We start from the raw sequence: 18,656 nt of genomic DNA, 5'->3' as shown, positions 1-18,656 counted from the left end.
CCAGCTAGCTTTTGCCTTTCCTATCCTCAACCAGTCCTTCTCTGTCAGAGGGGCAGAGGTAAAGGCTGCTTCCTTGGCCATCATTCAAATGCTTGAAGGGATTATGTTCTTTGGCTAGTCTATAATTTACAGCGAGCCTTGTGAGTGGGTGCGCTTCAATGCTGCATGAATACAATCATCATGAGGATTGATGCATGACAGAGTGGCACAGCTACAGATTACCGCTCTTTCTACTGGTCCTTGACAAGGAATCTGTCATCCTACGGTGAAATACACCTACACATATTACCGCTCAATGGGAAAGTTGTCCGGATGCGAAGAGGAGCCTGCACTCGCAAGACTTCATGTTCAGAATCTGTAAATTAAGTTTGAAGCTTTGATTGTTTTCCAGAGATTCCATGTTCTGTCATGTCAGGATTGCTCTCAGCATTGCTGTGTGATCTGTTCCAGGATGCAAATAGCCTCTACATCAAACTATCTGTTATCTGTTCTCCATGCCAAGATCTTCACTTCACCCAAATGAAATCTGTTGCAGAGCCTTCAGAGCAAACCATGTGGGATCTGTTATGTCATGTAAAGCTCCTCCTCAGAGCACATGTGAGTTCTATTGTGTTATGTAACAAACCTCTGCAGCAAGCCATGTGCAATTTATTTCATCGTGTTAATGTGATGATCCTGGACATTTCTCTCTAGCATCCTCAAAAAACAGAATCCATTTATTCTTTTGAATAGTTGGTGTCTACTTCAGTTATTAGAATATCTAGAGCCATGAAAATAATATTTGTTTTTATCAGCTTACCAGGTATTCTTATTGGAAACGAGAACATGTAAACCAATAATATCCTTTAATGTTTTCTTCACAACAAATTACCAAGAAAGGCAACAGGTCCTTCAATATTTAAATTTTGATAACATATGGTTTGCCCCCGCCTCCTCCCCCCCCCCCGACTCAGATTCCCACCAATTTCATCAAGAAGCAGCCATTCACTTTGCATTGAATATCCCACACTATGATAGTATACACAATCTTTAGGCCAATCTTGTACATTCCTATGTCTCAAACCATGTTAACCTTGTCTCGTTGATCATTGTTTGTTTGCTGGGTCTTGTAGTTTGTACAGTGACAAGCCCATCTACGTATTCATGCAAACAGTTTGTTTTTGCATGAATAATATGTATATAGCATACCTCTGTAGGAATACTGCAAAATTACAAACATAATTAAAATACATTGTAATGAATTATACAAATTAAGAAAACATATATTATACGTCTGCATATTTCATACATTGATATCTAGAGGAATGTATTATCCTTTGACATGCTATCATCCAGCAGATTCCTTTCCACACTGAAGAGAGCATGGGGCCTACATCGTCTCCGTAGTCAATATTCTGTCAAGTCATGCTGAGAAGACGTCAACAGCCTCTACACCCTCTACGACTCTACACAGGCCTGCCAGAGTACAAGTTGATGAGTCTTCTTCTGAGAAATGGGAACCCTGTGGCTAGACTCCTCATGCAACTGACACTGTGGGATCCTAAATCCTCAAAGTCGCAATACCAACAAGGACTGCCTGTTAAATGCAGGATTTAGATCAACATCTCTGTATTGCCGAACAGGCCTTCCTCGGCAGGGATCCAAAAGTCATACAAGAAAGATCTGCCGGTTCATACTGGGCAGAATGCTCAAATCATGCAAACTGACCTTCAGCATGGTTCCATGATACAAAAAGAAATTCGGAGGCAGTGCCTCCTTCACTGTGATGACTGGGAATCTCTGGTAATCAATCCCTATGTGACGTTGACGATCACCTCTCTTGCGAAATACGGCACAAGGGATGATGAGGAGATGAAGAATTTCACTAAAGATAGAACTAATCAATAATGCCAGGACACGTCCACTCACCTCTGCCCACCTGGACTTGGTCATTACCCACATCGCTTCGAGAACATGAAGGTCTTCACTTATGTTACAGCACTTTGCCTTGATGTCGATGGCTGGAACGGGAAGAATTATATTTTCGAATACCAACTTTGCATTGGGGCTTCTTCACAACACGGTTTTACCGGACGTATTCAATCCAGTGCTCTATAGATTAAAACAATCATAGTAACTATGCCCCCACATAACCTACACATTGCCCAGTGACGTATTACTCACAGAAACAGATACAGTGCGCGCGTCGAGTGATACCGTGCTGGCAAATTGACAGATGATAGAGCTCTGAGAAATGGAACAATGATATAATATCGATACATTTACTAAGAATACAATTTTGACATGGATATAAGTTATGTTAACTAATGATAAAGGACTGACCTTTGTATTGATATTACAGTACCGACAGACTGACCAATAATACAGTGCCCACTGGCACAGTTCCAATTTATGTAACCAAAACAAAAAAAAATACATTACAATATTAATTATATACAGTCAAATTATCAAGTAAAAGGGTCTGATTTATCAGCTTTTTTACTCTAAAATATATGTTACAAAAACATACGATGCATTTTACTACACCGTATGTATTCACTGCTCTGTTCATGGAGCTGCACAATTGAAGTCTCTTCATTCAATCCTTCAAAAAAGCATTCACTCATTGATTCATGCACTTTAGGGAGTGGTATGACAGCTCAAGATTAAAAGGCTAGTTTTCAAATGTATGCTTTCAAAATTATATTTTGACGTGTGTATTTATGTGACCATTGACCACTTGCTCGGGCCATGGCCTACCTTCAAACTGATGACACTAAATAGATAATTTCATCATTCATACTTCACTCTAATTGAGGATAATGTAGCACTGTCTTGAATTTCCTACATTAAATATTCATTGCCACTTCCACGGAACAAATGGGGCAGATCGGCCGATAATAAGACACTCGTAAAATTGCAATGTGAAAATGTGCAAATGTGCTAAAAACTCAGCAAGAAGATTTATGTTATGAATCAACAGGTGTGTTTGCACTGATTTTTGCAAATGTAGATGTGCCCATGATTACGCAAATGGGGATGATGCTGTATTGCCCCAGTATTGTGCTGGTTCCATGTCTCTACGATTTTCTTTCATGCACAGGTCTTTCCTGAGCAGTAAATACATCAGTGCGCTTTTCTTTGTTTCTCGGTCCCACGACACCTGCCTTTTGAAAGCGGGGTCCCCCATTCAGCCCTCACTCCCTGCCTCAAGCTTCTACCAGCGGGGGGCTTCACCCCTGTTCACGCCCCAGACCAACCACCATCACTGGCACTTGCCTCTTTCTCCCTCTGTGAATGCACTTCCTGCTCTTCTGCACCGAATCATTGACCTTAAAGCAGGCGATGCTTTATTTTAATGCATGTATTTATTTCTTTACTTATTTATGTTTTGAGTGATTCGGAAGGATATTTGCAGGGGGAGGGGGGCAGCATGTAATGGATTCAAACATGAGCTTCATTTTCCAAAGTTGGACAAAGTGAAGGCATCAAAAACTGCGCGCGCGCGCGTGAGAGAGAGAGAGAGAGAGAGAGAGAGAGAGAGAGAGAACCGTTGGAATACTCGATGCGGAAGCCGTAAACATACAGAGGAAACAAACGCTAGAAAGAGCAATATGTGATCTATTGATTCCTGATGGCTTCAAGAAAGGTGTACGCATACATAGCACACTGAAAGCCCTCTTTAGGAGAGAAGTAATATATTAAAGCCTGTTGGTTCTGGAGGCAATTAGAATGAGTATAAGAAGACGTTTTGAGAGAGCAGAAATGCAGAGTGAAAATGTTAATTTGAGGATAAGAAATATAGGTCATTCTATTAATATTTCAGAATGGGAATAATTGATATAAAAAAAATGCAAATGTATATAGTTGTGAATTCCCGCTTGACCGTCTAATCTATGGTAGCTGTCTGGGAATGAAAATCAAATTGTCCAAACCATCATTGACATCATGTCTGGAAAGGGATACCGGCCAATCTGATTTTAAAAGGCCCCAAAACGAGGCAGAGGGAATTAACCATTCCATTGCTGGAAATAATAAAACCGGGTAGAACTCCTAAATACTGACTTGCAAGTGTAACACTCCTGTTATTTCAAAAAGGCAAGGTTCAAAATCAAGAAGGCCAAAGAAGGATTCACTGCTTCATACTCTGGAAATTGATCAAGCAAACACATATTCGATGCACCCCGAGATTGGGTACAAGTTAGCTACGTTTGTTCACTGTTGAAGATTTGTATAAAGGACATCCTTTAAAATGCCACTATGTATTTGGGTCTTACCAGGCTGGAAACACATAGCTGTGTCATTGACCAAAAATGGTACTACTGTTTCATATATTTGACGGCCTCCTTTGACCCTAATAATAGACTTTGTTGAGTAAACTATAAATGTTAAAAGTACCCACATGTTCAATTCAGGTGGTTACATGTTAGCGCACCTGTAAAAGGGTTTGTTTCCACTAATCCCAGTTTCACCTGTAGTCTGATATGGCTGTATAATAGCAGAGGTTTTATCATTAACCTCTTCCTGTCAGACTTCTCAACGGTTGCAGAAGACTAGACTCAACAGCACTGAAAAAAGGAAATATAGATGTGTTGCCTTCTTCGCGCAGATGATGTTGTTTTATTGTCTCTTACCCTGCTGGAATACAAAAACAAAATATGGCTAGAAAGGACCAAGGCCCAGATCACTCAAAGTACAAGAATGACCAGCAATTTACCATGGTTCAGAGCAATTTTGCTGAGCTGATGGACCATTTTAAAGTGACATTTGCTCTGACTTATTTGTGAAACAATGCTATTGAAATGAGTGAACAGTGCAGACACCACGTTTTGGTGTGTGGGACAATTGGTGCTGAATTGCCTCCGCCAAACTGCAAATCAACTGTACTATTTATGTGATCTCGATCCATGCATTAGAGGCCGCTCTAGCCGTAAATATAAAAAAAATGCTTGGATAATGACAGTCAGGAGAAAATCCAGGAAAGAAAAGAAGAAGCTGCTCATCAAAAAGGGACGTTTTCAATGGGTTCTTAACTTAACTAGCATATATTGGAACATATCAAAGCATTTAACCAGTTTGGCCTTCTGATCTCATGTCCTAATGAGTGGACATTGAACTTTGGCAAAAGAAAGGAGAGCGCGATTAAAGTAGGATTCTGTCTGAAGCGTCTCTTCGGCATTTACAGAGAATCGGGGTTGACTATGTTGATTGATGCATACAAGGTTTAAACTGTCCCGCAATTGTTTTTTTGGGGGATTCTGATTTGGGATTCCGTCAGAGACAGTGCAAAAAAAATGGAAAGGGAAGTGGCAATGTTTTAGATTATTCTAATGGGGTTTCCTAATTCTACACCTCCTGCCTAACGTGGCGTAGGAGTTCCACACATTCTAGGAAGGAGGGCCCTTGTATTCATCCTCCTCTTTGGATGCCTTATGTGACTGGGGATTGTGGGAACCAAAAACAATGTGTTCCCTAACACCGGGTGAAAGATTCTTCTGAAATGAAGAGACAACGCTCGGATTTTCTGTGCCAGCGGAAACTTTGATTTTACGACTGCCACCTTTAATTTGACATCCTCATGTGAGTAAAGGGATATCTCTGGGCTGATATGGATGTAGACTTGAAAAGACAAGGGACCTGATTTACAAAGCGTTTTTGAATGGGATTGCACCAATGTAAAACACTTTTGTAAATCATGCCCAATTAGAGAGCATCAGTGGCCCTCATTCCGAGTCTGGCGGTAGGGGATACCGGGCACCAGTAAGGAGACCGTTGCCGGTAATCCCCTACCGCCCGATTCCGAGGTCCCCAAACGGGACCCGTATGGTACGTTTGGTCGACCAAATGTAGCTTACGGTCCCGTTAGGGGACTAGGGCACAAATAACAGGCTTGCCATTCGCGAGCCCGTTATTTGTGCCCTCCCCATTCCCATTGAGCCCTGTAGTACTGGTCCCGCAAAGGTCAGACTACACCGGTAATTCCCCATTGAACTATACCAATGCCGGACCCGTTATTGGTGGCAGTCATGGTGCAAATAGCACCATGACTACCACCAACCTCGGAATGAGGGCCAGTGACTTAGAAATAGTGCTGAAAACAAGTAAAGAAACAGAGGGCAAAGCAACACATTTCACTGTGAAATTGGGGAACAGAATCAATAAGACATGTCATCAAATGAACTTGCCATCAGGATATAAGATCAGGACATTAAATAAGGGAAACGTTGGGAGGGTAGAGGAATGTGATATATTACAGGGGATGCTTTTGTTATATGAATATGATCATTAGTGTTATTTGTAGTGAGCAGTATAAAAAATAGAATGCATGAAAATCAATTTAAAACTGGTCATAGTGAAAAGATAAATACATTGATAAGGAAGTCTTAAAAGCTATACTGCACACTGAGTTGCATCTTAAACACGGGGAAGGAGGAGTTGTGCAAATATCAGGGGAAAGCTACAGTTCACTAGCATCAAAGGCATGTTAGTGTTGGGAAACAGCAGCTATGCTACTGTTTTCTAACGGCAGAATCATGCCCCTGTTCACTAACATCAGTAGCATGTTACTGCTTGATAACATCAGAAACATTCTACTGCTTGCTAACACCAGAGACATGCTACTACTTGTTAACATGAGTGGCATGTTACTTACTGCTTGATAACATCAGAGACATTCTACTGCTTGCTTATACTGTGAGTCTAGAAATTACCCTTCCATAGCATAGATGGTATATTTTGTTGGCCGAAACCAACTGCATCATATATTCAGCATTGTTGTACAGACTCATGAGCATAACCAGAGACCGTCCATTTAGTAGGAATAGAATTTGCCATTTTGGTAATTGTTGCTTTTCTTGCTTCTGTTCAAACTGCTTTGCTGAAAGTGAATTCTATTTTGTTCTTGCTCATGCATAGAGCAAGGCCACAAGTTACATGTTGAAATGCAGCCCAGACAACCCAGACAGCAATGCCCCGGTCGCCTCCCTCACAAGTCCTTGGAAGTAAGCAAGAAGGCATTTAATCACTACGCAGGTGCCAGCTAGTCTCGCTGGAGCGGCAGAAACTATAGAAATGAACAGTTAAAGGATGAATTATGCTCTCTTCTGTGGCCCCCCTTCATTGAGCCCCTGTAGATCGAGCTGACCTCTAGCCCACGAATAGAAACTTGAAGATAGTGAGGCCTGGAATGTGTCTCTCCCCTGCACGCAGCTTGCAAGTCCAAGAGCATTATGTTCCCTAAAACAAAGAATAGTGTCTGCATCTGTGCAAATTGCAAACTGTTGCTGAATTAATGTTTGAAGGGTGTCATATTTATCATAATTGTCAATCATGAAACCATTGCAAAGAAAGACACATTATGGGTAGTTTTGAATGTGTCATTACTGATAATAAGATGATCATTTTGTATATATGTAACGGATGTAAAATGCTCGCTCCCTTGCCTCCCACGAGGTCTGGGTGACACACGTTGCGTGACGTGAGACACAGTCGGCCGACTGAGACTATTTGCTTTGCAATAAACCCTAGATTTTGGGAACTGAACCTCGTGTCTGGCATATCAGTTTGTGTGTGGTGATTGTACCTTGTTTCCATACGCGAGGATCAATACCGGAAACATGCAACTGCTTGCTAACATCAGAGGCATGTTACTGCTTGATAACTTCAGAGACATTCTATTGCTTTCTAACACCAGAGACATGCTACTGCTTGTTAACAAAAGAGGCATGTTAATGCTTGCTAACATCAGTGGCATGCTAAGGCTTTCTAACATCAGAGGCATGCTGCGACTTGCTAACATCAAAGACATGTTAATGTTTGCAAACAGCAGCTATGCTACTGTTTCCTAACGTCAGAGTCATGCTCCTGTTTGCTAACATCTGAGGCATGATACTGCTTGCCAACATCAGTGGCATGTTACTGCATGTTATCATCAGAGAGATTCTACTGCTTGCTAACACCAGAGACATGCTACTGCCTGCTAATATCAGTGGCATGTTACTGCGTGTTATCATCAGAGACATTCTACTGCTTGCTAACATCAGAGGCATGCTACGGCTTGCTAACGTCAGACACATGTTACTGCTTGCATGTTATTGTTTGTAAACGGAAGCTATCGGTGACATGTTACTGCTTGCTAACATGAGAGGCATATTACGGCTTACTAACGTCAGGGAAATGCTAGTGCGTGTTAATTCATGGCAGGCAATGTCAGTGAACAGCACATATGCTTCTCATGGGTGACTTTTAAAAACACACATACATCCAAACAGTCACCTTTCTAGGAATCGTAGAGCAATTGTTCTGCTCTGATCTTCAAAACACAGGACTGGTGCTTTCTTATTATGAAAACATCTTGAGAGTCCAGGCAAATTTCTGAAGGCATTTTCAAATGTGGCCTTACAGGCTTCTTGATGCATGCAGCTGTTCATTTGACTCCCAGTCCTTAGGAGATTTCTTTTGAAAACCATTCTTTTGTTGACTAGTTCGGAGACAGGGACGTCATTTAGAGGTCGCCAGAAGTCACAACTGCGACCTCTGAGGTCTCCCTTGCAACCTCTGTGGTCTCCCTTGTGACCTCTAAAATAAAAGCAAAAAAAAACCTTTTTTTTTTGTTTAAATTGCAAGCTCCTGCGCTGTGGCCAGCACCATGTGGCTTTGTGGTTCTGGAGTGGCTGACTTTCTTGATCAGGCCCCTTAATAAAATATAAGAAAAATAAGAACCTGAGTGCCACAAGTCTAACACTTTCAGCACTAACCCTAAATCAGAAAGAATAGGCATACCAAATAATGTGTCTTTTGGAATTCTAAACAATAATTGCTAGACTCAATAAAGGTTTATTTCAGGCACACTTCAGGGGTTGAGTCACTGATTTGGTCTGTTCTTAAAAGGCCTCAACTCAGCCGTTCATCCTTCTGAGGTCGATAAATGAGTACCAACACAGGTTGGGTGATATAGGGTGTATATTTTTTCTATATAAAACGCTTAAGCCAAGTGCTATCATTTGGTCATGGACGTCTGCTTGCATTCACAGTAATTTGGTAATATGGGCCTATACACACTGATCTTAACAATACATATGGCAATCCATTCTTGTATGAAATGTACATAACATTATAGTGATATTGTAACCATATTTTTCGTAGTGTACGATGCTATGTGATGCAACTTCCTGTTTTGTTAATGGGTTAAAGGTAGTGTTCTATCGCTTCCCGCGATATCACTTTGGCGTGGGGTCAAATGACATCACTTACTGTGATGTCATCAGGGGTCAAGGGTCGTGTGATGTCACTTCCGCTACCCTGGCACTTTGGTGAAATGACATCCCTGTTCGGAGAGAGGGTAATTCAGCTTACACAAGATCTCTGTATATTCATGTTAACCCAGAATGTTTAAAATATTTTGTAGACGTGGTTTTCTTTGTTGCTCACCCAAGCTGTGCTCCAAGAACCACCCCACAATGGCTGTCGGTGGGTTTGGCACCTGTATATTTCTTGAGAGCAGCAAGCACTTGTAGACTTAAATATCTGCCCAGGCCATGATGAAGATGAGTGGGGGGCAATTTCAAAGGTCTGCATGCAGGACCCACTGCCAAGACAAGGGATCAACCAGGCCCAGGCAAGTTGAAGATCTGTCAGGACTGGTGGGGGGCCCTATTGACTTTAAGGTGCAAAAAACAGTCTGCTAAAAAAAACCATTGAGGTGGCTAATCCTGGCAGATTATTGCCGAACAGGTTTCCAGCAGGGAGCTGAAACAACAAATGTCCACTGAATAGCTACTAATCACAACATTCTAATCACAGGGAGTCCCAAATAAAAAGGCAAAGAGGTTATTAAAACCTTGCTATATTCATAGGTGCCTGCCCGAGGCAGCCTGTAACGTTGGCACCCTGCATGTTTAATGTACGGAAATAAATAACTTCATTTCAGTGTCATGAGATTGTCACCATGGGTCAGCTCCGCATAGGTCAGGTGCACATTTCAAGTGAAAGCTTTGAAAGGCCATAACGTCGTCCCTGTGTCTACCCAGTCATGCACAAACTATGCCAGAAAGGTGAAGTCACAAAACAGCCTGACAACTCGTGTGTCGCGTGTCAAAGGCATACATCCTTTGGAATTTGCTGCAAGCAAAGCACAGAATTAACAACCAGCCGAGTTCATATGAAAAATACTCGACGGATTCAGTCATCAGTATTCTTTTGAAAGGCTTTCAATACACGCAGCAGGTATTAAAATAGTTCCGAGTCAAGGGTCTTTGTTTAACAGCGACGTAATGTCCATGTCCCGCTTTCTTAAGAGCAACGCCAAGTGTAGAGTGCTAAACAGAGCGCCATCCAACGCATTTCAAATGTCAACGTCAAAATATCATATTCCAATAGATTCGGCGGTGTAAAAATAGCAGGCACGCTGGTTGCATCCTTATGCTCGCTGAATTCTAATCGTTCGCCTAATTGCCGAAATCCCGGCCTCTCCCAAAGATCCCAGAGATGTCCCTCCCGCCCCTCTCCTGCGTCACGCCGAACCTGCCCTTGGATGTCCACCCTCAGCTTGAGAGTCCAAGAAGCTCAGTCACTCCCTCCAAGCCCCGCAAGACGCTTCCTGCCATATAACGTGTCCCTGCCACACGCACATCAATAACACTCCGCTTGGCATTCAATTGCTATGATTATGGAGCCACTGCTGAGATTCCGGTGGCTTCCGTTGACCTTTCCTGGCGTTGCGCAGTTTGTATATTTAGCGCGGGATGATCACACGTGCTCAGAGGTCACGGGGCATGTCCGCAAAAGAGGACGGGAAGCGGAGCTGCCTTATTATTCTAATCAGGCTACATTCTTCACACGGAACCGGTGCTCGGCTGGGCCGTGAAAGATGGCTGACAGCATTATACTCAGCTTCTCGCTGCATGTCCCCCGACCACCAGACTGACCTCACCTCGTAATGTTTTCTGTGGAAGACATGCAAAGTACCACTGACAATGCAGAATATTCCAACCTGTCGCTCTCCAAATTATTTAAGTTTTAAATAATAAAAGTCCAACCTACCTCTGCCGCAGACATTTAGGCATTGGCAAAAGCAACCTGGGTGACGTGGCTGTGACGTTGAATCATAGTGAGGATCTTGTTAGCTCCTTCTCGGAGTTTTCCAAGTGAAAGGGATAGGGAGCTTGACCATGGGTTACCACAATAGGGAGCAACAGGCTAAGCCCACTGTTTATTTAACTGTTGCCTCAGGTGCCGGTTTTGCTGTGCCCTCACCAGTGTGATGAGGGGAAGACGTGGGGACCTCTAGGTATGCTGCTCCAGCATCAGGGGTGTGCAAAACGACCAAAATACGCTCTGTGGAGAAATTGGCTAACTACTTGCAAAATCCAGCCACTCAGCAATTTTAGCCATAATGGGAAATTGGCCAATTCAGGCATTTTTTCACTGAACATTTCTGTTGTTTCGGTTGCTGCCACATAATTTTGGTCAATTAGGGGTCTACGAAATATCTTGACCCTTACTTGACTGAAATGTTTTGGAAACTTCTCCCAAAAAACAACATTTTGAGTAAGAAGCAATATTCCTATAAAAAATGTGAATCTAAAAAAAAAAATGTAAATTGGAGGAATTTCGGCAATTTTGCTTTGCTGGCCGTAATTTTGCCCACCCCTGCTCAACACTGGCAAGGTTCTTTAATGGCAGCTTTTAATTATGCCATTAAAAGTGTTAACCCAGAGACAGGAATGAGAGATATCTTAGCACAGCATCAGTTTTAAGACACAAAACACATTATTTCTTGGCACTGCGATAGGGGAAGATGATACATTATTCAAAGAGTGTGTAGAGTCTGGATAATTTGGGTAAAAGACACAATTATGTGTCAATGTAAGGTTCTGCAAATCAAACTCAACCCCATGATTTGCCCAAAAATAGCATGTCCACCTATCAAGGCAGGACCGTTCTATGGCCACTTTCGGGATTTTATGACAGGAAAAGGATACTCATGCGCTATACCGTGCCAGGCACATGTCATGACAACTATGCCATGTTTCCGTCTCTGTCACTGCCCTATTGAGGATGGAGTTGGCCCTGTCAGGATTGAAACCCGTGTCCTGCAAGCTGAACACAGATTTCAGAAGTGATCACTTAACCCACTGAGCTACTATATAGTGGGTTATTGGATGTTGATTAAATTGGGTGTAAAAAACAGCTATTATTACAGCACATGCAAGCATGATGAATCTGAGTGACGTTCCACACACATTCCCTGTGTGGAACTCCCTCGCCAGCAAACGCATTCCCCCTTCTGCACACACTCACCAGCCCTTTGCCCCCCCCCCCTGTCCCTCCACACTACTCACCCATGGGTACACTGATTCTATCTTGAAGAACCAAAGAAAAGAAAATGTGTTGTTTAGAGATACAAATGGAATAGGTGGGGGACTGTGAGATGAGCGGGTACTTTACACAAGACAGACACACACACACACATGATCTAATGTGAATGTGTTCATACTAAGCAGCATCTACAACCAGACTCACACTGGCAGAAGGTTCTGCTTTGGGGCATAACGGACCAGACCATCATTAGTGTGCCAGCTGAAAAGGGGAAATCAAACGCCTACTAGCGCTGTAGCGAAACCCAGAACACATATACTAACATTGGAACAAATACGCCTTGGAATTATAAGGGCATAGACTTCACGCTTATTTGTAGCGGAAAGTAAGTCGACCTGTATAGCACCCGTCTGCCACTATTGGTGGCCTGCCTTAAACCTAGAACTAAGTGAGAGGAACCAGTTCCATTTGGCTATCTCCGCTAGTCAGCCGAAGCCCTGATTAGAAAACGCCTCTGGTGATGACCTTCAGTTGCAAATCGCACAGAAAACCAGGGATAGCTTGTGACTGCTTTTGCAAGGCAGTGAGGTTCAAAATGTGCCTGATTAACAGAACGCTTTCCTATGGGATTGCACCATTATAAAACGTGTCTGTGAATCAGGCCAATGCCTCTAATGTAGGGCTTCCCCAAAAGAGCGCACGAGGCATCATCAGTCAGTGCCTCATCGGAGCAAATGTACTTGCACGATCCAAATGGTCACAAGGCCTAGTAGGACCAATTTTTTATATTGTTCTCATCACGTCTTTGTGGGCATTTTCCATTGACTTACTGCTCCCTTCCCTTTTCCATGTGGGCACTTTGAAACACAATGTGTTGATGTATAAGAGCCTTACAAATGCCCAATAAAATACAATAAATAAAGAGGTATTCAATGTTTACACCTTCAGGCCTCTGCACTACCCAAGTACACATGCTCACTTGGATAGTAGTTGTCAATGTATTTTCAATCCCTACTACACTGAGCTCCCCTCACACGTGCGTGTTTGTCCTCATCTCTGCACAGGAGTGCACTTTGCTCGTCACACCTGGATGCAGCCAATCTTCATCAGGCGGGACTTCCCTCAGCATGCTGCATCTGAGGAGGCTCTCTCGCAAACCCTCACTCCATCTTTGAATGCGCACCACTAGGCATGGGGCAGCGGACCACCTGTCATTAGGGTCGTACACAAGGATGATAACACTAACACCCTACACATATCATCACATCTCATTTTTGTGTGACCTTAAGGGTCAGGTGCTTGTCTAGCTATTTGCTTCTTCTTATGTTTCTTTCTCTATGACAGGTGCATCATAGTATCCATAGGAGTGGCATTATAAGGGCATGATGCTAATAAAAGGAAAGAACAAGGGTGCCCAGATCTCAAGACCATATTCCCAAAAGGAGAAAGATAACACAATGCAACAGTGTTAATAAGTAGTCAAATCCGCACAATGTGGGCACTAAGAAGGTAGAGAAAATGCAATATATAGGTGTTTTAAGGATTTAGGGTTGTTTTACCGTGGCTGAAATATCAGCGCCGGAAATGACTGCATGAGAAATGTACGTTATACATAAATGTTTGTACATATCTCATGCAGACATCTGTGGTAAAACAACCCCAAATCCATATCAACCCTAACCCCTCCCCACACATCCATCCACCACCCATACCCCCAACACAACCCCACACTCCTACTTACCTTTGATTGCGCTGTGCTGTGTCCCAGCGACGCTGATTCCCTTTCACTTCCGCGATCGGGAACCAGCGCCGCAGGGTCCTTTTTTTTTTTTTGCGAATCGGCTGCATGGGTGTCCCTGCAACCCCCGCTCACTATACTGCATAGTATAGTGAGCGGGGTGTTGTGGGAGATACTTCTGCAGCCTTTTTTTCTGGTTGGGTCAGAAGCGGGGGTGTCCCCCGCATCCCCTCTCACTATACTGTATACCACAGCCTTTGTTTTTCTTCTTTTTACCTACCCCACCAAAAGACCTAATATACATACCACAAAAAGTTCAAACTTTTGATAGTTCAAACTTTTTGTGGTATGTCTATTAAGTCTTTTGGTGTGATAGGTAAATTGGATGTGGTCATTTTGGCCAAATCGGTTCAAAGAGCATTGGATATAAAATCAAGTGGGTGCTCATATTCCAGTTGAGTTCTGCCTCTAGTTCTCCATGGGGGTGGGAGGAGACTCCTGTGTGTGGTGCAAGACTCAGAGCGAGGGGGGATGGAACAAAAGCTGTGGCTCCATAAAATGGTGGACATGGGGTAGAGGTGCCATGGACGTCAGAGAGCGTTGGCAGTGAGCAGAAGATTCACCTCACTTTTCGGGCCTCCTGATTGGCCCACGCCTCTCCCCAGTTTGTTAAATATCGTATTTCTTCCCAGAAGGTAAAATGGGCATCATTGTAGTGGATTTAGAAAATACCTGAGACAGACAGCAGAGGGCTTCCAGAGTTTAAACACAAAAAGAGGGTTGACTTCAGTCTAAGTTCTTAGAGAGCTTCTTTGGAAAAATAGATGGGCATGGCAGCTACTACCTACCATCAATATCTATGTTTTCATTCGATGAGAACATCTGGAATGTGTGCCTACTGACCTGTCTCTTTAAGCATTATGATTTCCATACTGTGGTACCATGATGGTACGTTTCTTCCACTTTGTAAACGGTTCAGTATGACCTATGTTATGTCTGCTTTCATTATGACCAATTCCAGCACCATGGCATGTGGGCCTCATTGGGCCTTTCTTTCTTCCCCATCCAGGAGGAGCCATTTGTGATGGTTTCGGAAAACGTCCTGGGAAAACCAAAGAAATATCAGGGCTTCTCCATCGATGTCTTAGATGCCTTATCCAATTATTTGGGGTTCAAGTATGAAATCTACATCGCACCAGATCACAAATACGGAAGCGCCCAGGAGGACGGGACCTGGAATGGACTGATGGGAGAGCTAGTGTTTAAGGTAAGGATGGTAACTGCCAATTCATTTCTGCATAAATTAGTAGGGTATTCTGATGACAACATGCATGAATATCTCATGATGTGTGTAAATAAGCTCTTTCTATCGTTACTTTGCTATTTATTTGGTCAAGTTGCTGAAGTTTAAATACCCGGGTCTGGGTATTTGCTTGGCGTCAGAACATTCGAAGGGAGCACCAAACTAAGGGCCTCGTCATGAGTTTGGTGGATTTCTGCCAAACTACAATACCATTCCCATCTGATTACTGCTACAGAACTGGAGATAAATCCTCTAGATTGGGATTATTTGTTGCTCCCCGTTATGGAGGCCCATTTGACTGCATTGAAATTTAGAGGAATTACTGCTGTTGATATTTCCTCAGTTTTCTGGATGCAAAGTAGAGGAAATACCCCAAGCCAAGTGACGGAGGATTTCCCCTACTTTTCCTTCAAACTCAAAATATTACAGTGTGGTAAAAGTGGTGGTAATACTGTTCCTGACTCATTTTTAATGCACTGCCATTCTTTTAATAAGTTCCCAAATTGCCTCACCAAAACCCCATTCGTCTGCCTGATAAGCCCACATATCAGCATGCTGTAAGATCTATTTAGAAGTGAATGTGTTTAAAAATAGAAAATGGTATCATAAGATCTTAGGGGGCTGTGATGCGTTCTTCAGAGCTTAGAGGTGCTAAGGGGGGCTGTGATGTGTTCACCAGATCTTAGGGTGCTGTGAAGGGTTCTCAAGATCTTAGGGGGGCGTGATGGGTTCTCCAGATCTTAGAAGGGCTGTGATGGGTTCTCCAGATCTTAGTGGGGCTGTGATGGGTTCTTCTGATCCTAGGGGGGCTGTAATAAGTTCTTGAGATCTTAGGGGGTTCTCATGGGTTATTCAGATCTTAGGTGGGCTGTGATAGTTCTTCAGATCTTAGGGTGCTGTGATGGGTTCTCCAGATCTTAGGGGGGCTGTGATGGGTTCTCCAGATCTTAGAGGGGCTGTGATGGATTCTCCAGCTCTTAGGGGGGCTGTGATGGGTTCTTGAGATCCTAGGGGGGCTGTAATAGGTTCTTGAGATCTTAGGGGGGCTCTCATGGGTTATTCAGATCTTAGGGGGGCTGTGATGGGTTCTTCAGATCTTAGGGGGGCTCTGATGGGTTCCTCATCAGATGAACCTGGAGCTAGAATATAACGGATGAGACCCTCTGTTTCTGATGACAGCTCTGGTGAATGCATAGAGGGATATAGCAGCAAAACGGGGAGTGATGGGGATGCCATCAGTTACAGAGTGGCAGTCTGGTATGGACATTTGAACAATGAGTGTATTAACACTGGGCTAGCTCTCCAAACAGGAAAACATCTGGGGAAGATGGATAAACAAGACACAGGTGTAGATCAATGGGATGGGGCTGGGTTTAGGCATTTGACCCTATTGTTCACGTTTTAAGCCCTTTTGAATTTAAAATTAGGAATTATGTGTATGCCAGTGCCACGTTTGGGATGATTCAGTGAGAAGTCGGGTCGGTCAAGGACATGCCCATCTTGTTTTGTTTCTTTTCTGTCAAATGCAAAAGGATGATATCCTGGTGGTAATTCTATACTTCTTATACACGGCTCTATCTGGAGTGTCTCAAAAGCATTATTATCCCAAAGGAAAGCTTCATGCAGCATTTACCCCACTAATGCTAGGAAGTTTGTGCAGCCCTGTGCTGGCTGTAATGGCAAATGTTTGCACATATGTTTGGCAAATACAGCCATAACACATCCCCTGCCAGAATTCACACGGAACCCTGGTGTAAAACCACGCTGTCAGGTTATATTGGATTCCATCATTTTAAGTACATTTCATGGCAACAAGGAGGATGCGAATATTGACTCACTGAGGCATACACAGGCCTGTGAACTTAATGAAAAACAAAGAAAGTATCCTTGCTTCATAATACTCTTAACGAACCAACACCAGAAGCTTAACCATCGCCGGACTAGAAACAAATAACCACAAGAGGGAAACAGTTTGAGAAAGTATTTTCCTCTTCCATAATCCGTCCCTGGAATGAGTTGCCAATGTTAGTCATGCTGGCCCCTTCCATCACACCGAGCAGGAAGAACCAAAAGACCCTACATTTCCAGGACATCCGGCCTATCGCTTATCACTCCACTCACCCTTACTTCTGCCCCTTTGCACTCCTCACTGGACTCAAATAGGCTATCCCCCCTACCAAACCCTTAAACGCTCTTCTGCTCATCCCCTAGCTACGACACTCTGTCACTTCACAGTTGTGTTCATGCTTTAAAATCCCACATGCATACATGCATACAAAATGGATGCCTTGAAATTCAAGTCAGAAAATGCCTATTTGAAGAATTCAAAAACTGGGTCTGGTTCCTCAACAAACCTTTATTGTAAGATTCCCCTTAGCACCAGAGGCAGTTCACTTGAGACACAGACAAGTCCAACCTCTGCAGAACAGTACAGAATGGTTCATGCCAGAAAAGACTAAAAACAGGTTCAAACTGCAGGGTGTGTCACTAAATCGGGCATGGCACAGGGAACAAGGAACCATTGCTCAAGTCCCAAATCCCACTCACACAGATTCCTACAGTTTCAGATATCTGTAGAAGTGGACTGAGTCAGTTTCCTGCTGCAGTGTGTCTGATTATGGTCGTCTGGCTTTGACACCACGGTAAGAGTTTTGGCTCATTCCTGGTCCTATTTAGGGTTTGAATGTCCCACCACCACAACTGCTGCTCATTATCATCAGTTGCTTAAGTTAACACATAAACCAGGGCTGTCCAACTGCAGGTCTCAAGGGCCAGAAAGCTGACAGGTTTTCAGGAGGTCCCTCATTGACTTTCATGAGCAGAAATGAGCAAAGTAAGAAATACAATTGTTTACACCGGGTACTGGTGCCTGCCAAACAGGCCCGGCATGTCCTCGTCTAAATGAATGAAGCCACAGCAGGGTGAACCCTGCTTAACACATGGCAGCACTCCACAAATTAGACAGGCTCTCCAGTTCCCAGTTTTAAGAGTAATCAGCTTTTAATTGTAAGCACAAACAAAACAGACTAACGTGTTTCACCTGTTCTTGGACTTCGTCAAAATGTGCAACATTTACAACCAAAAACACAAACATACCACATTTAGCACCTCTTCTCATGCCTGACTCCCACCAAGCCTTGATGCAATCCCTTCCTATGCGTGGTGCCATCTTGGAATGCACATGATAACAAGATTATTATACTATCACTGAAAGCTTCCTACTATCTGACCTAAAATAGTGTAGGATCAAACGTTCCAATATGATTGACACTGTGTTACTGATCCAGAGTTCTTGATGTATAAATGTGTAGCTAGACA

General features: G+C 43.2%; 1 protein-coding gene across 2 annotated transcripts in view; it reads left to right on the top strand.

Annotated features, from left to right (window-relative positions):
- GRID2 (glutamate ionotropic receptor delta type subunit 2) overlaps nucleotides 1-18,656 on the top strand; it is a 2,892,146-nt gene that overhangs the window by 2,214,155 nt on the left and 659,335 nt on the right. For both annotated transcript variants that reach the window (XM_069630564.1, XM_069630565.1), the window contains exon 10: nucleotides 15,105-15,302. In XM_069630564.1, the coding sequence (XP_069486665.1) occupies nucleotides 15,105-15,302 (198 nt within the window). The remainder of the gene's footprint in view (nucleotides 1-15,104; nucleotides 15,303-18,656) is intronic.

This window comes from Ambystoma mexicanum, chromosome 6q (genome assembly GCF_040938575.1).
Source record: "Ambystoma mexicanum isolate Mex_15411 chromosome 6q, UKY_AmexF1_1, whole genome shotgun sequence".
NCBI classification, from domain to species: domain Eukaryota; kingdom Metazoa; phylum Chordata; class Amphibia; order Caudata; family Ambystomatidae; genus Ambystoma; species Ambystoma mexicanum.
The sequence above is the reverse complement of the archived record's forward strand: the minus strand, read 5'-3'. Positions and strand labels throughout refer to the sequence as shown.